This window comes from Rhopilema esculentum, chromosome 17 (assembly GCF_057945365.1).
Source record: "Rhopilema esculentum isolate cy_ngs chromosome 17, ASM5794536v1, whole genome shotgun sequence".
NCBI lineage: Eukaryota > Metazoa > Cnidaria > Scyphozoa > Rhizostomeae > Rhizostomatidae > Rhopilema > Rhopilema esculentum.
The window spans coordinates 2,294,764-2,318,060 of NC_142831.1; the positions used below are offsets into that span (position 1 = coordinate 2,294,764).

Genomic DNA, 23,297 nt, shown 5'->3' on the forward strand with positions numbered 1-23,297 from the left:
TTGCAAAGATAAAGGATATCTGCTTTATAAGTCAGGAGATTTAATAGCGGTGCCCGATATATCAAGGAAGGCCTTTCATAATTCATATCGCTGAACATTATAATCCCACAACTCCAACTAACAACCAAATAGTCTTAAAAGGTGACTGAAAAATTCATGAAAATCAAGATAATTTCAGAAATCGTCTTCGAAAATTTCACAGCAGCAAACCGCAAATGAAATCTTTATATCTTACAGAAAAACAGGATCAGTTTTACAGTGGATTGTTGCAGGGGAGTACTGAAAAACATAATGAATTCCTATGTAAAAATAGGCTTTTCGACTGGGTTTATATGTCAATTAGCTCCAGAATCACAAAAACATTCTAATGGGGAAATTTGTTTTTTACTTTTTCTAGCATCTTAATTTAGTTGAAAGTACTTTCAAGAGCTTTCGAAATGTCATTACATGCTTCAGATTTCTCGAAAACCTTGATCCAGCTTTTTAAAATTCTAAAACACTCTTATCTTTTTCTTCAGGCCTGGCCATTAGTCTTTTACCAGGGGAGCAGTAAACAGCTCTCCTGGTATTGTAAGGTGAGTTATTTGTATATCAATATAGAAGTAATGGAAACATTGATTTCAAGGTGAGCAATTTGCTTTTTAGAGCAATTAAAGAGAGCGATCTTTAGGTCCCCTCTAGCAGTGAGGAGAGCCTGGAAGGGAGCAAGAGCTATGGCTCTCCTAAAACGCCCAGACCTGTTTTCTTGTATTTTTATAAGAAACTTGGACATTTGTCGTGCAACCTATAAATTTGATGTTTCTAACACGGGTAATCAAAATATTTCTCAATAAATAAATAAACGAATCTTGTCTCAAAATCAACTAAACATTACAACAAATATGTAGCAGTGAAGTGATTTACAGAAAATATTAGACGTTGCGAAGGAGCATACGGGAACTTTTGAAAGACCAGGATAGGTAGAAAACGAACTGGAATGACGAAAATTGTGTCAAATTATATAGACCAGGCGAGGAAGGGGGGGTATCGTCACTCATCGAGGGAATTTGCAAGACCAACTCTATTTGGTCAATTTCGATACGCTGATTACGAAAATCGATGTTATACGGAGAAATTCGGTACCAGGAAGCCTCTATTTCACGTTCAAACCTCGTTTTCGTCCAACCTTGAACGTTGAACGAAAGTTTGTAAATGAATCGATTTTTATCAATTTTGATGTGCTGATTTCAAAAAATTATTTTATAAATGTAAATTCAGTACCAGGAAGCCTTTATTTCATGTCCAAATCTCGTTTTCATCAAAATTTGAATGTTGAAAAAAAGTTTGTAAATTTTTTATTCTCATCAATTTCGATATACTGATTTCGAAGGTTGATCTCATACGGCGGAATTTTTTATGCACTGGTCCCTTTTTTATGCTGAAATCGTTTATTTATCGTTTTCAATATTTCTGGAGTAAAATCTGCTGCACACATAGATTTACTTTAAAAACTTAAAAAAGATTATGTCAAAAGGCAATATAATACGGCTAATAAACATTTAAAGTTGTTTTGAATAAACATTCTAGTATCCGTTGTCATCAGAGTCATTGCTATACTCATCCTCAAAGCAATTGTCATTCATTGAGTCAGTATTGTCTTATTCAGCATCTTGATTCATATTTAGAAGCAGCTCGGCATTATTATCCAGGTATATGTCTTTATTCCACGATGCGTTACCGGCTGCATCCCAACCATGATCAACTGGACTGCCAATGCTTAATTGCAACTGATCTGCATTCCTGTAAATGTTTGCAGCATAAGCTGATATAGCTATGTGCAATTGTAGATTGGCAACACACGGTTGCATCAAACTAAGGTCAACAACTGTCCCTTTAGTCAAAAATCTTCCAGAAACTCTTTGAGCAGGCGCCATTGGCCTTGGTGACAGTTGTTGAAAAACCGTAAAGAAAGCATGTAAACTTCTCCAGGACCTCGATAGCATTTGGATGGGCTGGACATCTGTTCCAAGCCTTGCAAAAGTGCTCACGAATTCGTTGCGCTTTAACATTGCTTTTCAGAATGACTTTTTCCCTTTTTTTTGGAAATCATGGACACATAATCGATGTCGGAGAATGCGTGAAGACCAACTATTGCTCGCCTTTTAATTGAAGACAATGTTGATATGATAGACAGCATGAAGCAAGACCACTGAATAAATTTTCTGTATGACAATTTAAGTAGCGCAGTGAAAAAACTAACTAAGATCTTTCTGGAGAACGGCTATCCAGAGGATGTTATTTCAGTTTACATTAAGGAAAAGATAGGAAATTTCTCGGCTGACGTAAAATTTGGTCCTCAAAAGTGCCCGGTCTATCTAAAACTACCCTGGATCGGTGACAGTTCCCTACGTTTTGCAAGCCAAATAAAACAGGCCATTGCAAATTGTTTCTTTGCAGTCAACCCACGTGTTGTTTATAGTACGAAAAAGGCCCTTCCGTCCATTCAAAATGACTGCGTTCCTGCCACACAAAAAAGTTCCGTTGTATATGAATTTACGTGCCAGTGTGATTCTGGCTACGTAGGACGCACTACCCAAAGATTGGAGGATAGAAAAAAACAACATGTTCCGTCTAATATTAGAAACAAAACCCATCTCCAAAGAGTACAGCCACCTCGGTCTTGCAAATCTAAAATTGCAACTAAAACCTGCGATTCTGCTATCGGGTAGCATTTACTAGAAAACCCAGATTGTGCAAAAAACTATAATGGCGACATGTTTCGGATTATTGGTAAAGCCCGATCGTCGTTCTACCTAGCAGTTTTGGAATCTATCTACATAACCACGAAAAAACCGCTTCTGTGTGGACAAAAGGAGTTCGTTTTCACCTAAGACTCAATTAGTAACATTCTCAATAGGCAAGCGGCACTGATTGGTCAACCTATACAGTCATGTGCTCCTGTTTCTGATTGGCCTATTTCGATCCACAACTGGGTATATATATTTCCTAGCGTAGATTTTTCGATCTATGTTCTGACGTTTTATACTCTGAAGAGTGTCAGACCAAAAGCATTAGTTTACTAAATGTTTGCTTTTTTCAAAGCCATTTTCAAGTTTTGTATCACCAAAAGATTGTTTACAACTTTAAATGTTTATTAGCCATATTATATTGCCTTTTGACATAATCTTTTTTAAGCTTTTAAAGCAAATCTATGTGTGCAGCAGATTTTACGCTAGAAATATTGAAAACGATAAATAAACGATTTCAGCATGAAAAAGGGACCAGTGCATACAGAATTCCGCCGTATGAGATCAACCTTCGAAATCAGTATATCGAAATTGATGAGAATAAAAAATTTACAAACTTTTTTTCAACGTTCAAATTTTGATAAAAATGAGGTTGAACATGAAATAGAGGCTTCCTGGTACTGAATTTACATTTATAAAATAATTTTTTGAAATCAGCACATCAAAATTGATAAAAATCGATTCATTTACAAACTTTCGTTCAACGTTCAAATTTGGACGCAAACGAGGTTTGAACGTGAAAAAGAGGCTTTCTGGTACCGAATTTCTCCGTATAACATCGATTTTCGTAATCAGCGTATCAAAATTGACCAAATAGAGATGGTCTTGCAAATTCCCTCGATGGGTGACGATACCCCCCCTTCCTCGCCTGGTCTAATAACTTGGTGTGTTTTCTTTGAATTTTTTTAGTAATTCGAAAATTGAGTTAAAGGAAGTTGTTTTTATGGTGGATTCTCGACGCAGCTTGGTGAAAATTCAACGAAAGATGAAATCACAATACGAAACATCGCCTTTAAACCTCAAGCCATAACATTAATTCGAAATAACATGTAACAAAATTATGGCTGGTTGTCTAAATCTATTTCTTGACTTCCATTAAAGGGATCTAAATAATAAATAATATCTGAGGTTAGCGTAAAATTGGTTTGCCGTGATCTGGTAATGCAATTTGAGCCATACCTTAGGGATAATTGGCGGGGCTAGCTTGTGGTTTCTATGGCCTTCCCAATTAAATCCATCGAACCACCTGGAAAAAGATACGATTTAATACCATTAACCCGTGGAATCAACATAATAAGTGCAAGAAATTATGCAGTTTTATGCCGCATAAACAATGCAAATGTTAATAAGATTAGCCTTGAAATCTTGTTACAAAGGCAAAGAAATAAACGTTTATAGCGGACGCGAGGTATTCTGCACCGGTTGGACATTAGATTTCACGACGACTATATAAACATCTTTGTTTGCATGAGTGAGAGAATATTACGTAGGGCCAAAGTTGGGCCATGGCGAAAGATAGAAGAAAACGTAAATGAAACACCAGAAAAACAATGGCTTATAAAGTTTATGGAAAACAGTCAGGTTTAATAACAAACATGGGCGTGTTTGTCTGCAGATCGAGATGATATTTCACTCACTTGTGTTTTTGAATGTCCTTTAACCCATTTTTCTGGTACCCTAAACGCTCTGACGGGTTGTCTCTGAAATATCATAAAAAGTCAAAAGTCAAAACATCTTTCTAAAGTAAGATTTAATTTTAGCTAAAAGTATTTATACAAGCTACAAGTAAAAGTATTTATAAAAACGATAGAAATCATTGGAGTAGGACTACTCTTATTATTAAAAAAATTAAGTCACAGACACTTTATATAGTCAACATATAAAATTTTTTTTATCAAATTATCAAGACTAGCAGAAGCGAGAAGGGTCTTTCTTGGGGCCTAGCATTGGTAGCAAAGTGTATAAACCATAACATGCTTGACATCACTGCGAACATGAATATAAAATTCAACCACCTTTTTCTACAGCACGAAAATATGACAACAATCAATATGCTAACAATTTGACAGGAGAAAACCTGCATCGCTGAATTTTTCGGAAATTTCTATAGGTATTACCACTTAAAAACAATCTTGACCGCGAAAGTCATCTCATTCGTACATTCACATGCTTAACTTTACTTTAACTATCAGAAGAACTTCAATATGGTTTACATTTCAATGACCGAATGAATGTTATTCCTCTAAACCTTCACATCAAAGTGAGCTGGAAGGTTTAAGCCTCATACTTAAGATTTCTTTGTCTTCCCAGCCCTCCACCGGGGACCGCCACGTTCTACTGACCAATGGTTGTTGAGTTCAGTAATATTAAAGGAAGCAAAGCGACTCCATACTTACTTGCATAATTTCTTGATTAGATTGTGTGCATTGCGCGTGATCTTTCTTGGAAACTCTACCATATCGATTCCCTTCAAAATGATGTTGTACGTCTTCATAGGATCAGACCCGGAGAATGGTGGACTATGTAGAAAAAAGGATCCCATGTTAACACCACATGACATTAGTACGACGAGGCAAACATAATTGCACTACATTGATCAGTTTTGTACTGTATTGTACTGTTGTGTATATATTGTACTGTATTGCTCTAAATTGTACTATACTGTACTTTATTACAAGTATTGCAGTATACTGTAATGTATTGTACTATACTGTTCAGTATTTTACTGTATTGTACTGTTGTACTGTGTTGCATTGTATTGACCTGCATTATATTGTACTGTACTGTACTGTACTGTACTGTACTGTACTGTACTGTACTGTACTGTACTGTACTGTACTGTACTGTACTGTACTGTACTGTACTGTACTGTACTGTACTGTACTGTACTGTACTGTACTGTACTGTACTGTACTGTACTGTACTGTACTGTACTGTACTGTACTGTACTGTACTGTACTGTACTGTACTGTACTGTATTGTATTGTATTTTATTGTATTGTATTGTATTTTATTGTATTGTATTTTATTGTATTGTATTTTATTGTATTGTATTTTATTGTATTGTACTATTTGCACTGTATCATCAATTTGATGTTAAATATAACAATAGCGAATTGAACTTTATTTTAACTGTAATTCAGACACTTCAGATTACCGTATAGCAAAAGCAAGCATATCATCTATACTTTTACTACCCTTAAGGGTCGCCATATAAAAAAATTTCTAATGCTAAATTCAAACGTTTGCTGGGAAGGATTGCAATCCGACCATTTCCTGCAAAACTGCAGTCAAATCCTTCACCTATCAATACATTCGAATAAAGAGTGATCCATCGTTTGAATCCCCAGTATACAGATATACTGAAAATTACTAGTTTCACTTAATAACTTAATACGAAAACTAATGTTGACTTTCGTTGTCTACAGAAGCTAAAGATAATGGTCAGGTGACAGACCATAACTCTCTTTGACACCTACTATATAAGTTTGGTTTGACTCGTACAAGGCAAATATTGAAGACGATCACGTATAGTGTGTTTCTCGCTAAATTCTGAAATTCGTTTTTTTATTCAAACAAAGATTAACAATTAAACATTGGGACCAAAATTAAGATAATCGACGCAATTTTTGCATATATCTTCAGAGAACACCATCCAATAAATCAACTGTTTGATGACTGAAGAAATCACGTAGACCAGCTTGCGAAGAAATTATTGATGCAAATAACAACTTTTTCGACTGAACTCAAACATGACAGGACGAACAGTTTACAATCTTGACTCATGAACAGACTGGAGATAAATTCTAATCAGACACGGAAAAACTGAAGCTAATGTTTTTACTACAATAAAATGTGACGGGGGTAATGCCAGCTTCAAAACTTGCCCTTTTTGGGATATAAAACTGTTTAACCCACTACAGAATGCAATATGCCTATTCTGCCTGTCAGCCAATATGCCTATGATGATGGATTCTTCAAAATACTTTTAGGATTAATGAAAATTACAGTTATACCGGCCCGTCATAAAATGCTAGGTGCCGTATAGGCAGCGCTATACCCGCTTTGGTGTATAGAACAGGAGTGTTCTAAATTGCAACTCTGAGTTTTACGCTTAATGCTATGATCAGGCAACTGTTCCAAGAAAAAGCCGCATTATATGTTGTTTGTTATTTAACAAATATTCGCGACAATATGTTTATCTGTCGAAATGCCGTGTGACAAATGGAATTGATTTTTATGTTCCATTTATAACACTAGTGTCTTGTAACGACAGCGATAAACCGAACAAACAGTATCTCATGTGTGTTATAACTTTACTCTAGTGTCTCTAATAAAAGGGGGGAGGTAATAGAAGGGGGTGTTCAATCCGACCAATTTTCAATAGAAAGGGGTGTGCTAATAGAAGGGGGAGTGTTCATGTCGAACAGTTTTCAATGGAAGGGGGTGCTAAAAGAAGGGGGTTTTCATGTCGGCAATCCTTTTTGAAATCGAAGTAACTTTTAGAATATACTGTCAAAATTTGGTTTCACTTTCTTGCATAGTTTTAGAGAAAATTGTAATCATACAAAGATAAATCAAATTTACAGCTTTTAACTTCCAAGTCAAAAATCATCGGTTTCCTTTGTACGGTTGAGATTTTACAAAAAACTATGAAAAACAACGAATAATGAAAATCAAATGACTTGATTTGTAAAATTTAATAGAATGGGGGTGCTAATAAGCGACGGGGGGAAGGCAAATTTATCTGAAATTGATACACGGGGGGGGGGCGTCTATTAGAGACACTAAGAGAAATTCTATTGAGAACCTATGACTTTCAAAAGCTATGAATACTAGAACCTATAAGAAAAATAAAACTTAAACGAACTAAACTTATAGGAAAATACGAAAGACAACCTAAATGACAAACATGCAAAACATGCGAAAATTTCATACCAGATAGCTCAGCAAAATCTCTTTCATAGAAGATATTATATTTGACACTTATTTTCAAATAAGGAAGCTGGTAGAATGAAACTCCTGCACTCACCTCCCAGTAAGCAATTCATACATCAAAATTCCTAAAGACCAGTAGTCAGCAGCGAAGTCATGGCCCTGAAAGAGAAATTGAGATAGGGTGTACATAGGGTGTCAAATTGGTTTATAGGGTTTATAGGGTGGTTTAAAGGTTTATAGAAATCCATTTATCGTCTTTCTTTTCTCTATTCACTTGGTCCAGTTGGATGGATCGGCAGCCCGAGCCCTCATCCCAAAAGGGCACCTTTTACACGCTTCTTAATAAATGATGAATAATAAACCGATGCAAATTTCAAATGTCATCAGACCAAAAAACAAACATTCAAGAGGTTCAGGCTATATAAGCTGAATCTTCGTAAACCTTTTCCAAGAGAAAAGACAATATAATGCAAAGACTTTTATTTTTGGACTTAAATAAAAGACAAAGAATTTCAAAAATTTTCAATGTTTAACAACTTACCTTGTTCAAAATAATTTCAGGGGCAACATATTCAGGAGTACCGCAGAAGGTCCAAGTTTTTCTACCAAAGCCTATTTTCTTGGCAAAGCCGAAATCGACCTGAGGGAAATTGAAATATTTGATGAGATAGGCGATCTAAAAAACAAGCTTCTGGGGCATTATCCTATTTGTTGCCAACAAGTTGATTATTCTTCATCTTTTCATCGCAGAAAATGATGCACTTTAATTTACAATGTTGTTTGTCTACTTCCAAATAGAGATCCTTTCCAATAGCTTCAAGCAAATATTTCCAAACTTTTTACATTTTGAGAAGTTTATATTTATTTTTCATTCCTTAGTTAGCATCCATAAGTAGGTTTTTCTCTTCCACCAGATGCTAATTCCAAAATAAATCATTTCAGAGACACGCTTTACTGGAAACAATGGATTTCTCATCAAAAAACATCGCCCATGCTTACATAAAATTTGTTAAATAGAATATAATTAAATGTTGTATGGTTTAATCAAATATTCATAAGTTTTCTTTCATATTTCAAGAATCAACTTTAATATCATATTGTGGTTTCAAAAACGCTCCTGTTGAATTACAAACTAACTGGTGATTTACGTATACATTAATCCTTTATCAATCTATTGTTAGACTTGAGACGTTCGAGGCGTTAACAAATTTAAGTGTTTTCAGACAAAACCAATTCATTGCCCGCAGTTCTTGTAATCTTACTTTAGATCATCGGGAGCAATGCTACAGAAGTTAGGAGGAATCTACGGAGAGTTAGGGAGTGCACTGGACGTTTAAAATCTACCACTAAGAACATTTCTCAATCGTTATGTTAGTTATCTTCCCACTCACCAGTTTGCAGTAGCCACTCTCATCCAGAAGAAGATTTTCAGGCTAAAATGAAAATAATTTTTATTCATATCATATAATACGTTCTAGGAATACAATAATACTTACCATGAATAACAAACACGCTGGTCTGCCCTAAAGCATATTCTAGCAAATCTTAGGAGCCATTAACAAGATGCATATATATTTAACAGCTATTGGACTGGTCAATATTTCGTGTTCACTTCTGTATCGGTCATTGCGTTGGAGACGATATACTTTTTACCGAGTTTCATAGAAAAGATTATATTTGAAAGCTCACTCTGTTAATTCAAACTGAAAGATAAAAGTGTGGGCGGATGATTTGTTATCGAATAAATAGCAGGCATTGTCAAAATATAATGTTCAGAACAGTCAGTTTTACCAGCCTGAAAATATAACACAGGCCTAGATTTTGAAGAGACCATTCGCCCAAGTTATGAAGACTTTCCCAAGGTATATTACCTTCTCCCCGATACAGTGTTACTGGATTCCTTCAAAGACTTTCGTAATTATCATTGGATTTAATTATTCATGTGTTTCGTATTGAAAACTTTAGGTCTCTTGGTCTTTGTGTCTACGTGAATTTTTAAACGCTTACATCCACTAGCCTATTTTCATCGTTCATTGCTGTTAATTTTTTACTGTGAAGTCTTCCCATGCATGTATCTGACATACCATAAAAAATACAGTTGCTGCATTTAATAAACAACGGGCAAAGACAGTCTCAGAATGGCTTATACTGGTTCTTAAGGAAGTTGAAATGACATTTCAGTTATATCTTCTGACTGCTGAAAAATATCTGAGCGCTTAATGCATGTAAGGAGCTTTTTGACAAAGGTTGGCCATGGTTATCAAAAACGCTAAGAAATAACTTGCACGTCTAATATGCGATTTTAGCGAATCTGTTCAACAGTGCAATCGCATTAATCCGTAGATCATTATCACGCCAGCTGAGAAGGGGGTATGTGCAGACTGTTTTGACTCCGAGACGAATGTTGGGGCCAAAAAGGATATTCGATTGGTAATTTTTCCTAAATCAAGCTTGGTTTGAATTTTCAGACTTTTATAGACATTTTTTCAAAGTACTTCAAACATACTTTTTTCTCAGAGCCCCAGCTTTGTTCTTGTGACGCAACAAAATGTCTCATTTATACTTTTTGCAACAGGTTCTGTGAAAAGCTGTCGGCAGACATTACCACTTACCTTTAGATCCCGATAAACAATTCCTTTTGAGTGTAGATATCCAAACGCATCGATTACACAGGCAACGTAGAACCGTGTAGTGTTGTCATCAAATGAGCCCCTGTATACACAAGCAATGTTTTCGCTCAAAAATATTCCAAAACAATTGCCTATGGTCCATGCTCAATCGAACATTGTACAATAGAAATAAATGACACATCAACAGAAAAATGATATTACGGGATGTTAAAGTGTGTAAAGAATAATCTATGAATGAGGAGTAGTTGAATGTGCCATGCTCTCGCTTTTCTAATTATCTTCAAAATTTGCAGTACCATGAGCAGATTTGAATTTCAAACTACGGCAACTTCACAAAGGGGAACAGCAGCAAATATTAAAGCCATTAAACTGTTATCATTATAATCCATTTCCCAGGCGTAATATGATATACATTACACTGAAATATTTGAGAAACAAATATCAAGATAAATTAGTGGAATATCCACACTGCAAAAATTAGTCTTTGAAAAACTAACAGTAAAATACGCGTACACAGAAAAGAGGCTGTCTGGAAATTAGCATGGAAGCGAGGATACATGATGCTCCTCCCTAATTACTCAATTAATTTTTTTTTGTGTCTTAATATATTTATCAAGTTTTACTGTCAAAAATTTTAAATACATAATGCAAACCGCATTAGGGCTGAGTCGTGCTAAGGATAAAATGGAACGAACTAACTTACCGATCTCGTAAAATAGTCCATAATTCACCACCAAGACAAACTTCCAAAAGCATGTACAAATACTTCCTATCCTTGAACGTCTTATACATCCTGTTGATAATGATTTGAATAAATATGCAATATCAATAGAAAACATAATCCTCCATTTGAAACATTTTTCTTAAAGAAATGAGTTAAAACGTGCCACTATAGGCAAATTCAATCCCTCTATAACATCTTCAGTATAACCAAAAAACAAAAATGACTAACAGCTCAACCGTCCTAACGGAGGCCTTAGTGGAAGTGCTTACCTGACAATAAACGGACAATGAGCCTCAGACATGATTCGTTTTTCAGACATAATGTGATCTTGCTGCCTGGTCTCCACAATGTGTTTCTTCTTAAGCTGTTTTAGTGCGAAAGTTCGTTTTGGATCTGAGGCCAGTTGTACCTACATACAAGATATACATGTGAAAATTACTGTTTTCCAATATGTGCCATATAGACTGAGCTGTACAAGCTATTTGGTGTATAGAACAGGACGATTCTACTAAGTTGCTACTCCGAGTTACATGCTAAATACGATCATCATGCAACTTACAGTATATATATATGTATATCATATAGTTCTGGCGAACAATTATAAAGCCGAAACAGAAGAAACACCTTCAACAGTCACCGATCCATTCGTTGCGTCGTTTGGCTCAGTGGAATGACCTCTGTATTTGACGCCATATACATATACTCGATTTCAACAGCATTTCTTAAAACATTTTGGATAAAAATATTTTTGAGCTTATTTGTGTAATAAATCCCAACCTAGATGTGAAGGTAAAACGAACAATTAAAAAGTTTACCAGCTCGACACGGCCAAATCCGCCCACACCAAGAGTTGCAATTTCTTTGAGGTCCTCCAGTTTGACATCAGCGAATTCATCAACCTCTGTTGCCATACTCTGACTGCAAACCAAAGTACATAGTTACAACAAAATGTACTTTATCGATTTAACGGGACTGCCAGCAAGATAATTTTGAAAATCTCGATTACTTTCGATTTAGATTTGATCTCTCCATTAGGGGCCTTTATGAAAGCCACCAGCCTCCACCCCCACCCCAAAAAAACCTCTGGGAAAGGGATTGCTGGACTTTGGAAGACAAATATTTTGGAAACAATTATTATTTTGTTTAGCAATGCTACTTTTGCACGATGCTACGTTAAAGATAACAAAAGTAACAATATTCATTTTAAAATAACTAGCACTGTATTGCGTAGAAACAAATGTGTAAGAGGATCTAGTCACTTAGCAGCAAGCAAGGGATGTGACTTCAACGAGTTTATAAGGAAACAGAGGTTCCCTAGAACAGTTACGAGTTAGACAACAACCGCAAAGGCTGCAACTTTCCAAAGTACCACTTGAAACTATCTACAATCATTGCCAAAAGTACTTGAAAAAACCAGCAACCAAAGGTCAAAGGGATGATGCAAATGTTAACGAAGGTTCCATTAATCTAGATTTTGAAGGTATTGTGGAAGGCTCATAGGGAATGCAAACAATTTTGATTTGATAAAAGAACTAGTTGCTGGGCATCGAGCTATCAAATGGAAAGTTATATACATAAAATATTACGAAAACTTAAGGTTAGCGCTACAGTGAAGATAATGCAACGCATCAAAACCTGATGACTTTGTGATCGACTCCCCTTTTCTTGTCTTCGGCATCATACTTTTCTTGCTTTATGTCACTCAGGCTTTCGATGAATTTCGAGAAGGCCCTTAAAAAGATAAAAATATAAGTATATATATCTTCACAGTTGCAAAAAATGCGAGCAAGGAACATCTTCTCATTAAAGGCATGGTTATAACGACAAATTTTTATAACGAGAATGTGTTAAGTTTAATAAATACGCTGCAACATCGCATAACTAAAATCTGGAACAAAATCTGTAATTGAATCTGAAATTTGATCTGGAATGGAATCTGGAACGGAACCTGGAACGTAAACTGGAACGGAATCTGGAATGGAATCTGAAATGGATCTGGAATGTGATTTGGAAACGATTTGCCACATATTTCAGTCTGCAGATTTCAAGATGTTTCTTTATAGGGAAGATTTATTGCATCTAAAATTAAATACTCAAATAGGCCCGCTGTAAATATGATTTGGAAGTGAAAAAGCCACATGTGAGTTAAACCGTTGGTTGAAAAACCCTTATAGGTTGAAAAAAGGCAAGCATCAAACCAGAGACTGGGTCTAGATGAGTGCGTTAATACTATCAGACCGACTGGTAATAAAATGGTTACAAATATTTCGATTAAAAAAACTCACTCTCTGTCTATTACTAGGCAGTGACAACCAGCTTTTCCCGCGATGACATTTGCTGTCCTTAGATCTTCTCTGCAAAGGAAAAGAAAAGTTCAAAAAGAATTTCTAGACGAATAGAATATTGGGATTTTTAATTCATCTGTTATTAACCAAAGATAGCCGAAAAACCATAATTATATTAGAAAATTGAAAATTCAATTTAAAGAAAGATAAGAAAAAAAGTTTTGAATTATAAATGAATTAAATCATGCAAAAATAGATTCGAAGAGTGTACCCACCCAAGTAAAGCTTTTTCGCCAAAATAGGATCCTTTTCCTAATGATCTAACAAACGTAGGATCGCTATGTACCGAAGCACGTTGAGTGACGTCAACCTACGTGTAAGCAAAATTCTTTATATTTTGATGTGTGGCATGAAAAAAGTAAATTCGTAATCAAACACATTTGATCAAAACGTTATCTGTTCAGCTATTCCTGAGTGTTGTTGAAGGAAGTTTGTTTAAAAGCCAATAATTGAAAAGACAATCATTTTCTCCGTGATTAGAACCTTGGTCGATTGATTACAAGAAAATAAAACTAATGAATCAAGGGAGGTTCTTGACTGCTCTCGCTGTCAATAGGCAGCTTTAATAACGCTTACTAACTCGGAACATATCAGATTCTCTGGCAATAAAAACCCGTACAAGAAAAGCTATAAAACACAGTGAAGAAGCATACCTGTCCCTTCTTGATAATAAAAAACGTATCGCCTCTTGCACCCTGCCTGATGATATACTCTCCTTCTTCGTAGAAAACCTAATATGAAAATTTAACACATCAACATTAACAATGCGCATGTAAATTTGATCGGTTAGGCCATACAGATTGTGTCATCAATGTACTTTACAATGCAAAATAAACGTGGTGACACGAAAAAAGGCAAATGTGTGATTTGAGGCCAAAAAACTGCTTAACTTTATTTGAAACGAGGTGCCTCTAGAATTATACTTGGTATTTGCAAATCATTAATAATATAAAATATGTACTACATATGACATGGCATCTAGACATGGAGCGTCAAAAGATGCAATCCTTAAGTATTACAAAACTCCTAATTACATCTTTCATGTCATTTATAGTTTTTACGCGAGGAGAAATTGGCTGGATTTTGCAATTTAATGCAGTACGATGTTAGGCCGTTTTTGAAAATATTGTTACAAAGTTCCCCGGTTGAGCAAGAGCACATGGAACTGTTGATCGAAGAGTGTTGTTATGTAAGCAGAAAGGAAACTGACTTTGGTTACCGTAGTGTTTTCATTTTTAACAATTGTTATTAATGGATTCTACTTTAGGCAGCAATCAAGGAGAGCTGCAACAATTTCTGAAAAATATTTACATTGTAGCTAAGGATAGTCATCGTGAAAAAGGCTGCCAACAGCAAAATTGAGCAAATAAAAAAGTGATACCTACCTCTTCTAGAACATCTGCGATTTTAGCTAGAGTTTCTTCAGGAACTTCTCGCAAAAGTGGAACACTAAGAAAGAATTGAAAATACTAAGGGTTTGTCATTAGACTGAAGAAGGCAGAATAATATATGCAACCACGGTTTATAAAGTATCTATTTGCAGCTGAGAACTCGAGCTTTGGCAACTGACACCTTTTACTTACGAAGAATAAGCATATATTAATCAAAAAGATTATGCCAGCGGCGGTTTCCCGGTTGGAAATATAACATATCACTTGAAAGAAATATGTATTCGGAAAAAAAATTGTTATCTTTATCAATCGAAGCTATTTTACTAATCAAAAATGTAAAAGAGGACAGCTAAAACCGTTCACACAAACAACAAGTTTCCCATTGGCTATACGTCGCCTTGAGTTGGGCTAGAATTCCTTAAAACAGGAAATGAGATGGTTGAATAGAAAGCTAGAAATTTGTATTTGGATATCAGATAGTACGGGGTTATGTAAACAATGTTTCTTAAGCAACAGCTTATATATTAAGGAACTGAACTTTGTTATATTAACAGGTGCAGACAACCTAGATGTTAGAAGATCTTGAAATAAGAATAGATTCAAGCTGACCTTTTCAAAAACTCCATATGCTCTTGCTGTCTCATAAGGCCAGTCTTCATCATAATTGTCTGAAAACATTGTCGATCGATAGCCCAAAGCTTTGCATTCGAGGCCGCTGCAAGAAACCGTCAAACAATTTGGTAATATTAATGGAAGCGGAAATATATGGACAGAGTTATGACTGAAACCTTAGGAAACATGTGTCATTAGAACTTTGATATTGGAAATTCAAGAAAAAGACCATTAGCATTAACAAAGTTTTCAAGGAAAGTGCTGACCAAGAAGGTATAACCATAAATCAGTGATTAAGATGTTGGCGCGAAATATAACTTCCATCTTGAAATTCCATGAAAAAAACGGAACCGCAAGCGATTGAAAACTTGGCAGAGATATTTACAACGCAGCAGCTACAAGGAAGTAGCGGTCTTTGATGATACCTCAAAAACAGAACATAATTAAGCCATTGACTGACTACAAGGAGGTTGAAAGATCTTTAAAATTCGAAGAACATCACAAAAACATCACCAGTCATCATTGAGGATGCTTTATCAGCATTTCTTAGATATAATTTGATAATAAGAAAACATATAAAATGGTTTCTTTTCGCACAGTTCGTTTGAAGTTAACTATCCAATGAATATTGTTTGAAGTTAATTGACTACCTTTGACAGTGGCAGTTCTTGTACAGTTATAGAGAATAGCAAGTTCTCCAAATGCTTTGTTTGGTCCCATAGCACCAAGAACTTTTCCTTCTTTAGAGACTTCACAAGCGCCCTCTGAGGACAAAATATAAACTTCGATTAGCTTAGGACTAAAGATCAACATAAAGATGGAATAAGCTGAAAATTGTCCTTTATGGTTTATTGTAACTTCTTTACAGGCATGCGTAAGTAAAAAAATTCAAAGCTTTGCAACACTTTTAGAACTGGTGCAGAAAGCGCCTTAACTTCATATTATATAAAAACAAAATCAAACAGCAAAGTGTTTCGACAATTGCCCAAATGGATTTCTATTTCCAATTCTGGTTAATATTTAAGCTAGAAATGTATTTACGAATTTATTTTCTCTTTAATTCAAACTCCAATATAATGTGAAACCTAGGAAAGCTAGGGATTGCTGATTTATCTTTGGCTTTGTTTTTTGCAAGTTTTAAGATAATTCGATAATTAAGTTTACCAAGGTTCACTATAAAAGTTATTTTATAAATTGTTGAAGTCATGAAATTGAAAAATGAATCGAATCATTGTAAAAGGCCTTTGAACAATAAACCGCTGCCGGTCTATTAATGATACTGTCTTTCTGCTGATTGACGAGGTAGCAGGCACACTTCACAGCTAAACTTGTGGAAAGTCAATGAAATTTCTATTTTCCACCGGAAAACAAGGCTCCAAAAGAACGACTACTTTGTGCTTTTTCGAGATTTTTCTAGAATTTTACAATATATGCTAAAGAAGCAATAGTGTTTTCGGGAAATTAAAAACGAAAAATCACAAAAATGAAGGCGAAAAAATGAAGATCTTGCCAGCTCTCAGTGAAATTGAAAATATCAGTTTTCTGCAACAGCATATTAACATTATATATTGACTTGTGACTCACCTTCGATGCAATAGAGATGAGATCCTGGTTCGCCTTCTCGAATAATGAAATCCCCCTTCTTGAACTCCATCTGGTACATGCATTCGACCAGCTCCTGTATTTGTGATTGCTCAAGATTGCCAAGGAAATCATTGTCTTTGATGGCTCTTCGGATAATTTCTTTCGATCTAAGTGTCAAAAATAAACAACATATGAAATATATATTACTGCATCATTAATCGAAATAAGACATCTATATGAAAACGAACAACTCAAGTAAGTGCAAGATCACGAGCAGATAATTAAATATTAGGATATTAGGCCAGTTTTAAAAATATAGTCGCAAGGCATGCCGGTTGCACAAGAGCCTTTAAAGAACTATTACTTACTTATTTGAACAAAGCAATCGAATCGAATTGTTGCCTGAACATTGCATTTTTTATCCTGTTTGATTTGGTTGGCATTTTAGAAAATGCGCTAAAATTTTATGACACTTGACAAAATTATGACAAAAATTACTTGTTTTCTTTTTCACATTTAAAGGTGATACAGTGGCGAAACTATAGACTAACGGAGCCCATTTGAAATCGTGCTAGGAGCTAGGGCTTTTGGGGTCCTAGCAATAAAACAAAACAGTGACGATAAAACGGTCGACTACAGAGTCTGCCGGCTGCAGTCCAAAAAATGTTGATGCAAACGCCTGATACTATCTTATCAAGCTCTGTTTACAGTCACGTACCACCTACAGCTAGAGCTCTTAAGGAACATTTGTTTGGCGATACATAACAAGAGTCCGCTTTAGAATAAAACACTCATAAAAACAAGTCAAGTTAATAGTAATATCAATAGTCAACAGGTCTACTGTAGCTGAATGTCAATGCTACTCTATCTGAACGCTGAAGTAAACATCTCCCCCTGAGGAAATTAAAGTGCGTGACATGAAAATTTGAAACACCGCAAAATGACGTCATTGCACAAACTGCTATATCCACAAGGTCTGCAACTTTAAAGGTCTTACATGAGGCTAAGAATAGAAAGCCAGCATGCGTACATAGATTCACGAAAATGACGTCATCGCGGTCTAGTGGGCGAAAACCTGCTTCATCGACAACAGAAAATCTAAATCACAGATGATGAAGAAACACGCTATAGAGCAAGCAAATTACAACTAAAGGGAAGTTCCTGCAATACGATAAAACAAGAAAGATTTGTGGTCAACTTTCTAAGGGCAACCAAGTTATATTACTAGAGGGGATAGAAAAAAAGAAGCCTGATCAACCTTGGAATGAATGAAACCACGTTTGAGTGGCGTAACTCCATAGATCAGTACACATACTAACATGAAATTGGAATTAAAACAATGTTTTTTATAATGGACTAAGCTCTGAATTTCAAAGCCGGGAAAGGGAAGCAACTTTTATATTATGCCTATCATTTCAATGACAAGTAAAAAGATGGCGAGGGGCAGAATACAAATGTTACTTCCAGTTGAAAAGCGTTTTAATTTGAAGCAATATTTGGCCTTAGAGTCTTTCTTTCAAAGCAAAATATTTCTAGCTACACGCAGAGTCAAGAAAAGTGTCCATCTTTGCTCCGGACAACACCCATAACTTCTTAACTTAGCACCCTTAATTTCTAAACAATAAAAACACGACAAAGCTCTTCTTAGAAATTGTTCAACATTTACGAAAACGAGGCAAAGAAACCTTATCGCAAATGCAGTCTGCCGAGCATCGTTAAGAGACAAACTCGCGACAAAACTCAATGATGACAATATTTGTAACTTCGCAACTAAAGGCGTCTGGGTAACAGAGAGCTTTTGCGGGTGTCGGTATAACCCACAGAGATAAGAAATTATAGTATAACCACAAAAAACAGCCGAGCAAGTTGTAGGAACGAAATGCAACGTTGGATGTTTTGAAGAAAAGTAGTGTTTCGTACACCGACTCGAGATCTTGATTAAAACTTCAATTTCCACCCTGGACAAAGAATATTTCCCATTTTACAAAAGAGGATAATTTTCTATGTTATATACATGAAGTATTAAGAGACGGTTATGAATCTTATGACGCATCGCTTTTAAAATCTGAAGTTCTATAATGAAAATTTATTCCTCCAAATTTTAAAACTTACTTTCTTCCTCTCTTTTAAATTCACAGGAACCAGACATTTTCAATAATTAGACAGTCGGTAATGGGGGCGCTGAAAAATTTTCAAAAATTGGTGATGAGAGTACGCTGTATACAACAATTTCAGATCCATTTTCGGAATAAACAACATAACTTTGAGGTAATCTTTGAAGCAAATTAACCCATCGGTCTCAGATACTTTTTCGCCTGATTCTCATTTTTCAAAGGGGTGCACAATTTCCAAAAATGGCGCCAGACTTGCTTCAATTCGTCGAGGGAGGGGCAACTGCTCCTAGTTGCCCCCCCCCCCTAAATCTGCCACTGTTTCCATAGAATACTCTTTGCGGAATTCAAAACCTGCAGCTAGAAGATTTTGAAGGAGAATTCACTGCTTGGACTGCTCTAGTAGTAAGCAGGTCTGTGGTAGCTCAAGACACCTTTGAGTCGATTTATAATGGAAATCGATCTGGATTGATCCAGGATCTGGATTGATCTAAGATCTGCATTGACCCAGGGTCCGCACTGATCCAGGATTACTTTCCAAGACAACAACTGCAACCATGGGCAATAGGAAAAGCCAAAAAAGAGGTCAATAGACTATAGTCAATATGGCTTTTTCTATTGACTATGATCAAAGCGTGAAGAATTGGTCTGAGTTCAAAACCAAGACGTTAATGGCTTGCTACCGTCGTGACAATAAGGGCTGAAAAGTCACAAAGACTTTGTAATATTCATATTAACTTGATTTGAACTATGATAAATGACAACGGCTTCAACTGCAGGTTGGAATGACATGATTGATGCAATGACATTTGGTTTTTACCATTTTTTCCCGGAACTTGTAAAAATTAGAGCACATAATTTTCTAAGAAACATGGAAGTGAAATGTAAAAAAGCTTTACCCTCACGGTCTGGCATTCCCAGCAAATTTGGTTATTTCAAGACTTAGCAAAGTAAAATAACTTACAAAACATCGAGGAATAAGACATCCTCTGATAGAATTTATTAATTCTATGAAACTAATTTGCTAAACACTATGAAACTGCAGGCCTAGATTTCTAGAGTTTTTAAAAACAATACCAGACTAAAAAATACCAGTTTTCCCGATTGGTAAATCAACGAATATCTAATCCAAAATACTTTGTTTATCAATGCTTAATACAGCTTTATTGAAAAATAACTAGTGTGTTCATGTGATCTAGAAATAAAGTAAATAAAGTTTACATAACATGAATGCTGTTACTATGGTTGTTAATCTTATGTTGATTGCGTACACTCGAAAAGAAGTGTTACACTTTAAACAAGGAGGCCACAACCCTGTAGAACGCGAAATAAGAAATCAAACAACATATTAAATAAGGATTAACTGGAGGCAGCTTTCTTTAATAACAGAGACCGAGCCTCAATATTTGCAAAGAGTTGCATAGTACAGTACTGGGGATAACAAACACCGCATTAACTATACAGACCGTCTCTGTGCATCTTTCAAACAAAATTAATCGAGATACCATGCATATGTATCCTGAAACAATGGCCTAACATTTTTATAGTATTCAAGTCGTAGAGAGACTACTAGGGCCTCGGGTCCAAACACTAAAACACTTTTCAAGCAGGAATGCTGGAAGCATTGCAGTAAGGGATACTTAGCATTTAAAAGGACACATTTGAAAAGTTCTAAGAGTGGATTTCCAAGAAAAGATCGCTTTTATGAAAGCTGGTGGGCTGTGCCCCTGGTGGCCATCTGGTTTCCACGTACCTGCTTTCAAGTCAATTGTATAGAAAATGATTGAAAGTTTCAAAATATTGTTATTGCTTGAGCTCTGCAGATGGTCAGCTAAAACACAAGAAAATTGACGTAGATCGTTGTCATCAAAATTAGTGGAACCCCCTTGCCCAGCCAAATGGCCCCCTTGCCCTGCCGAAAGCGAGCATTTTTCTTCGTTTTGTTGTTGTTTTGCCCTTTTCCTTGGCGCTTTCCCCCTTGCCCTCTTTAAGAGCAGGCTTCCCTGCATTTACCATTCGATCAACAAGCCTTGCTGATTCGACTTATAACCGTTTTCTTAAGCCCACACAATCTTACCTGGAATGCAAAACTAACCTGAAAACGGCATTTTGGCCTAGATTGTCATCGCGTATGTTCATATTTATTAAAGGTATATCATCAACATGGTATTGATTCATTTGCATTGATAGGATCAATTGCTATCAATTGATCCTATAATCTGTATCAAAATCTGTATCAATTGCAAGATTTAAAATTTTTAAAGGTTCTTCAATACCCTTACTTAAGTTCTTGCCTTCAAAAAAGGTTCTTCAATACCCTTACTTAAGTTCTTGCCTTCAAAAAAGCAACATATAAAGTGATTTATTTTATGACCACACCCAAAAGAGTGAGACACGCCTTTTTGTCGGCAAAAGGCAATACTACCCCTCCGAAAAAATTTTTTGGCTTCGCCCCTGTTGCCTGCCCAACTTTTCAGTGCCTGGAATATTTCATCCTATCAGCTCTCATTTACGCCACCTTGCATTGGCCATTTACAACTAAGATAAGACACAGGGAATAGGTGGGTTCTTATCAATGATTCACCTCATTGTTTCTAACTGTTTTAAACAATACCAAACGATATTTTTTGCTGAGGGGCAATCTCTACAGTATAGACATGATTGATTTTGAATTCAAGGAAAGGTAGGCTCTCTTCCCACTTTTATAGATCAGAGAGCCTGTGTATACTCCCCCCATCCCCACTAGACACTTCATTTTGGCGCTGTGTCCCAGGGACGGATTTAAACCGCAAGGATTAGAGGGTGTTGGATAAAAGATTGTGTCACAACCTTTCAGGTGACTGGAAACGTATGAAAACCCAATTATTCAAAATCAGTCTTTACCTTTAAGACAAAGAAGAAAAGAAGTTTAACAAAGTAACTTTTCTATATCATTTTGTTACTACTGACAACCAAAAAAGCGTTTTTACCGAATCAAAGCAAAATTTACAGAACAACACAAAAACATATGGGGCTTTGCAACCCCCACAATCCCCGGCAAATCCGTCCCCCACAATTCCCGGCTGCTCTAGGGCTCTTTCTACAGATGTAGAAAGAAGGGGCGTATTGATACAAGGAATTCTATTATTAGGAGATGTTAATCATTATTCATAAGCCGTATCTTTCCACAGGAGAGCGTTCAGGTTCCTAGTGATTCATTTGATTCCCAATCACAAGTCGCCTGGTTTAAAATACATAGCATTACAACAGAACTCTTGAAATATTTATCACTTCGATTGAAGCTAGTTGGTGGTATGTCTCGCAAATTAATTCGTTTCCTACCTAGCAGCCAAGAGACTAACACATCGGTTGAAGAACTTCACGCTTTTTCAAAATTCACGAAAAGCAATTCATAATAGCAAACAGCCGCAAATTTGAATAATATTTGACGAAAAGCCCCTGGTACCAACATTTATTGCTGATAAATATGCTCTCTTGGGCAATTCAATCCTTGATTTAATCCCGTGATGTTTTTGGACTATGTTATCAGGAAGGGGTGGTGGATAGGTTCTTGTTGCTGGTTTTCTGTATCGTTTCCTCTTACGGACTTTGAAAGTAATATCCGATATAGGGGTGAAGGGGATAGGTGCTCACCCAAAATGTTACAAATATTCCAAAAAATTAAGCCAAAAACAAAAACGCTAATTCTGTTTTTGACAAGGGATTTTTTCCACTACGCAGAGACCCCTTGTTATTTTGGTAACGTCGCACCCCTTTTTAGATACATGCACCCACGTATTCTGCGCAGTTCAGACATTCATTACGTGATTTGAAATAGAGATGTTTGATCAATAGAAAAAAGAGGGTCCAGAAATCCCTACGAAATATCTAGAATGATTATGAGATCCTTTCAAAGATCATGGGAAAAGAAGCAAACCGCCCAAAACAAACGGATAGTTGTGTTACCTTTAATCAAAAACATTGACCGTTGTTCTATGTTTGATAATATCCATACTGAAAAAGTAAACATTTAAAAGATTGTCCATATATTGACAAAGAAAAGACAGCTGTGCAAAGAACAAGAGCGCTCAGCGTCGGTCGTGAAGCAGCGTAGAGACACGAGGCTTGCGTATAGCCGATGATGTCGGCCTAACGACCATCGTTTTATAGCGATTTGCTCGAAAATATAGAAGATAT

General features: G+C 35.9%; 1 protein-coding gene across 3 annotated transcripts in view; it reads right to left on the reverse strand.

Annotated features, from left to right (window-relative positions):
• Positions 1 to 23,297, reverse strand: part of LOC135696800 (cGMP-dependent protein kinase 1) — a 71,273-nt gene that overhangs the window by 5,103 nt on the left and 42,873 nt on the right. For all 3 annotated transcript variants that reach the window (XM_065216319.2, XM_065216327.2, XM_065216335.2), the window contains 18 exons: positions 17,011 to 17,177; positions 16,077 to 16,190; positions 15,424 to 15,529; positions 14,809 to 14,872; positions 14,077 to 14,154; positions 13,639 to 13,733; positions 13,364 to 13,432; positions 12,714 to 12,809; positions 11,894 to 11,996; positions 11,348 to 11,487; positions 11,058 to 11,147; positions 10,337 to 10,436; positions 9,116 to 9,157; positions 8,266 to 8,364; positions 7,819 to 7,883; positions 5,183 to 5,305; positions 4,424 to 4,486; positions 3,966 to 4,032 (listed from right to left, as the gene is read on the reverse strand). In XM_065216319.2, coding sequence (XP_065072391.1) covers positions 3,966 to 4,032; positions 4,424 to 4,486; positions 5,183 to 5,305; positions 7,819 to 7,883; positions 8,266 to 8,364; positions 9,116 to 9,157; positions 10,337 to 10,436; positions 11,058 to 11,147; positions 11,348 to 11,487; positions 11,894 to 11,996; positions 12,714 to 12,809; positions 13,364 to 13,432; positions 13,639 to 13,733; positions 14,077 to 14,154; positions 14,809 to 14,872; positions 15,424 to 15,529; positions 16,077 to 16,190; positions 17,011 to 17,177 — 1,681 coding nt within the window. The remainder of the gene's footprint in view (positions 1 to 3,965; positions 4,033 to 4,423; positions 4,487 to 5,182; positions 5,306 to 7,818; positions 7,884 to 8,265; positions 8,365 to 9,115; positions 9,158 to 10,336; positions 10,437 to 11,057; positions 11,148 to 11,347; positions 11,488 to 11,893; positions 11,997 to 12,713; positions 12,810 to 13,363; positions 13,433 to 13,638; positions 13,734 to 14,076; positions 14,155 to 14,808; positions 14,873 to 15,423; positions 15,530 to 16,076; positions 16,191 to 17,010; positions 17,178 to 23,297) is intronic.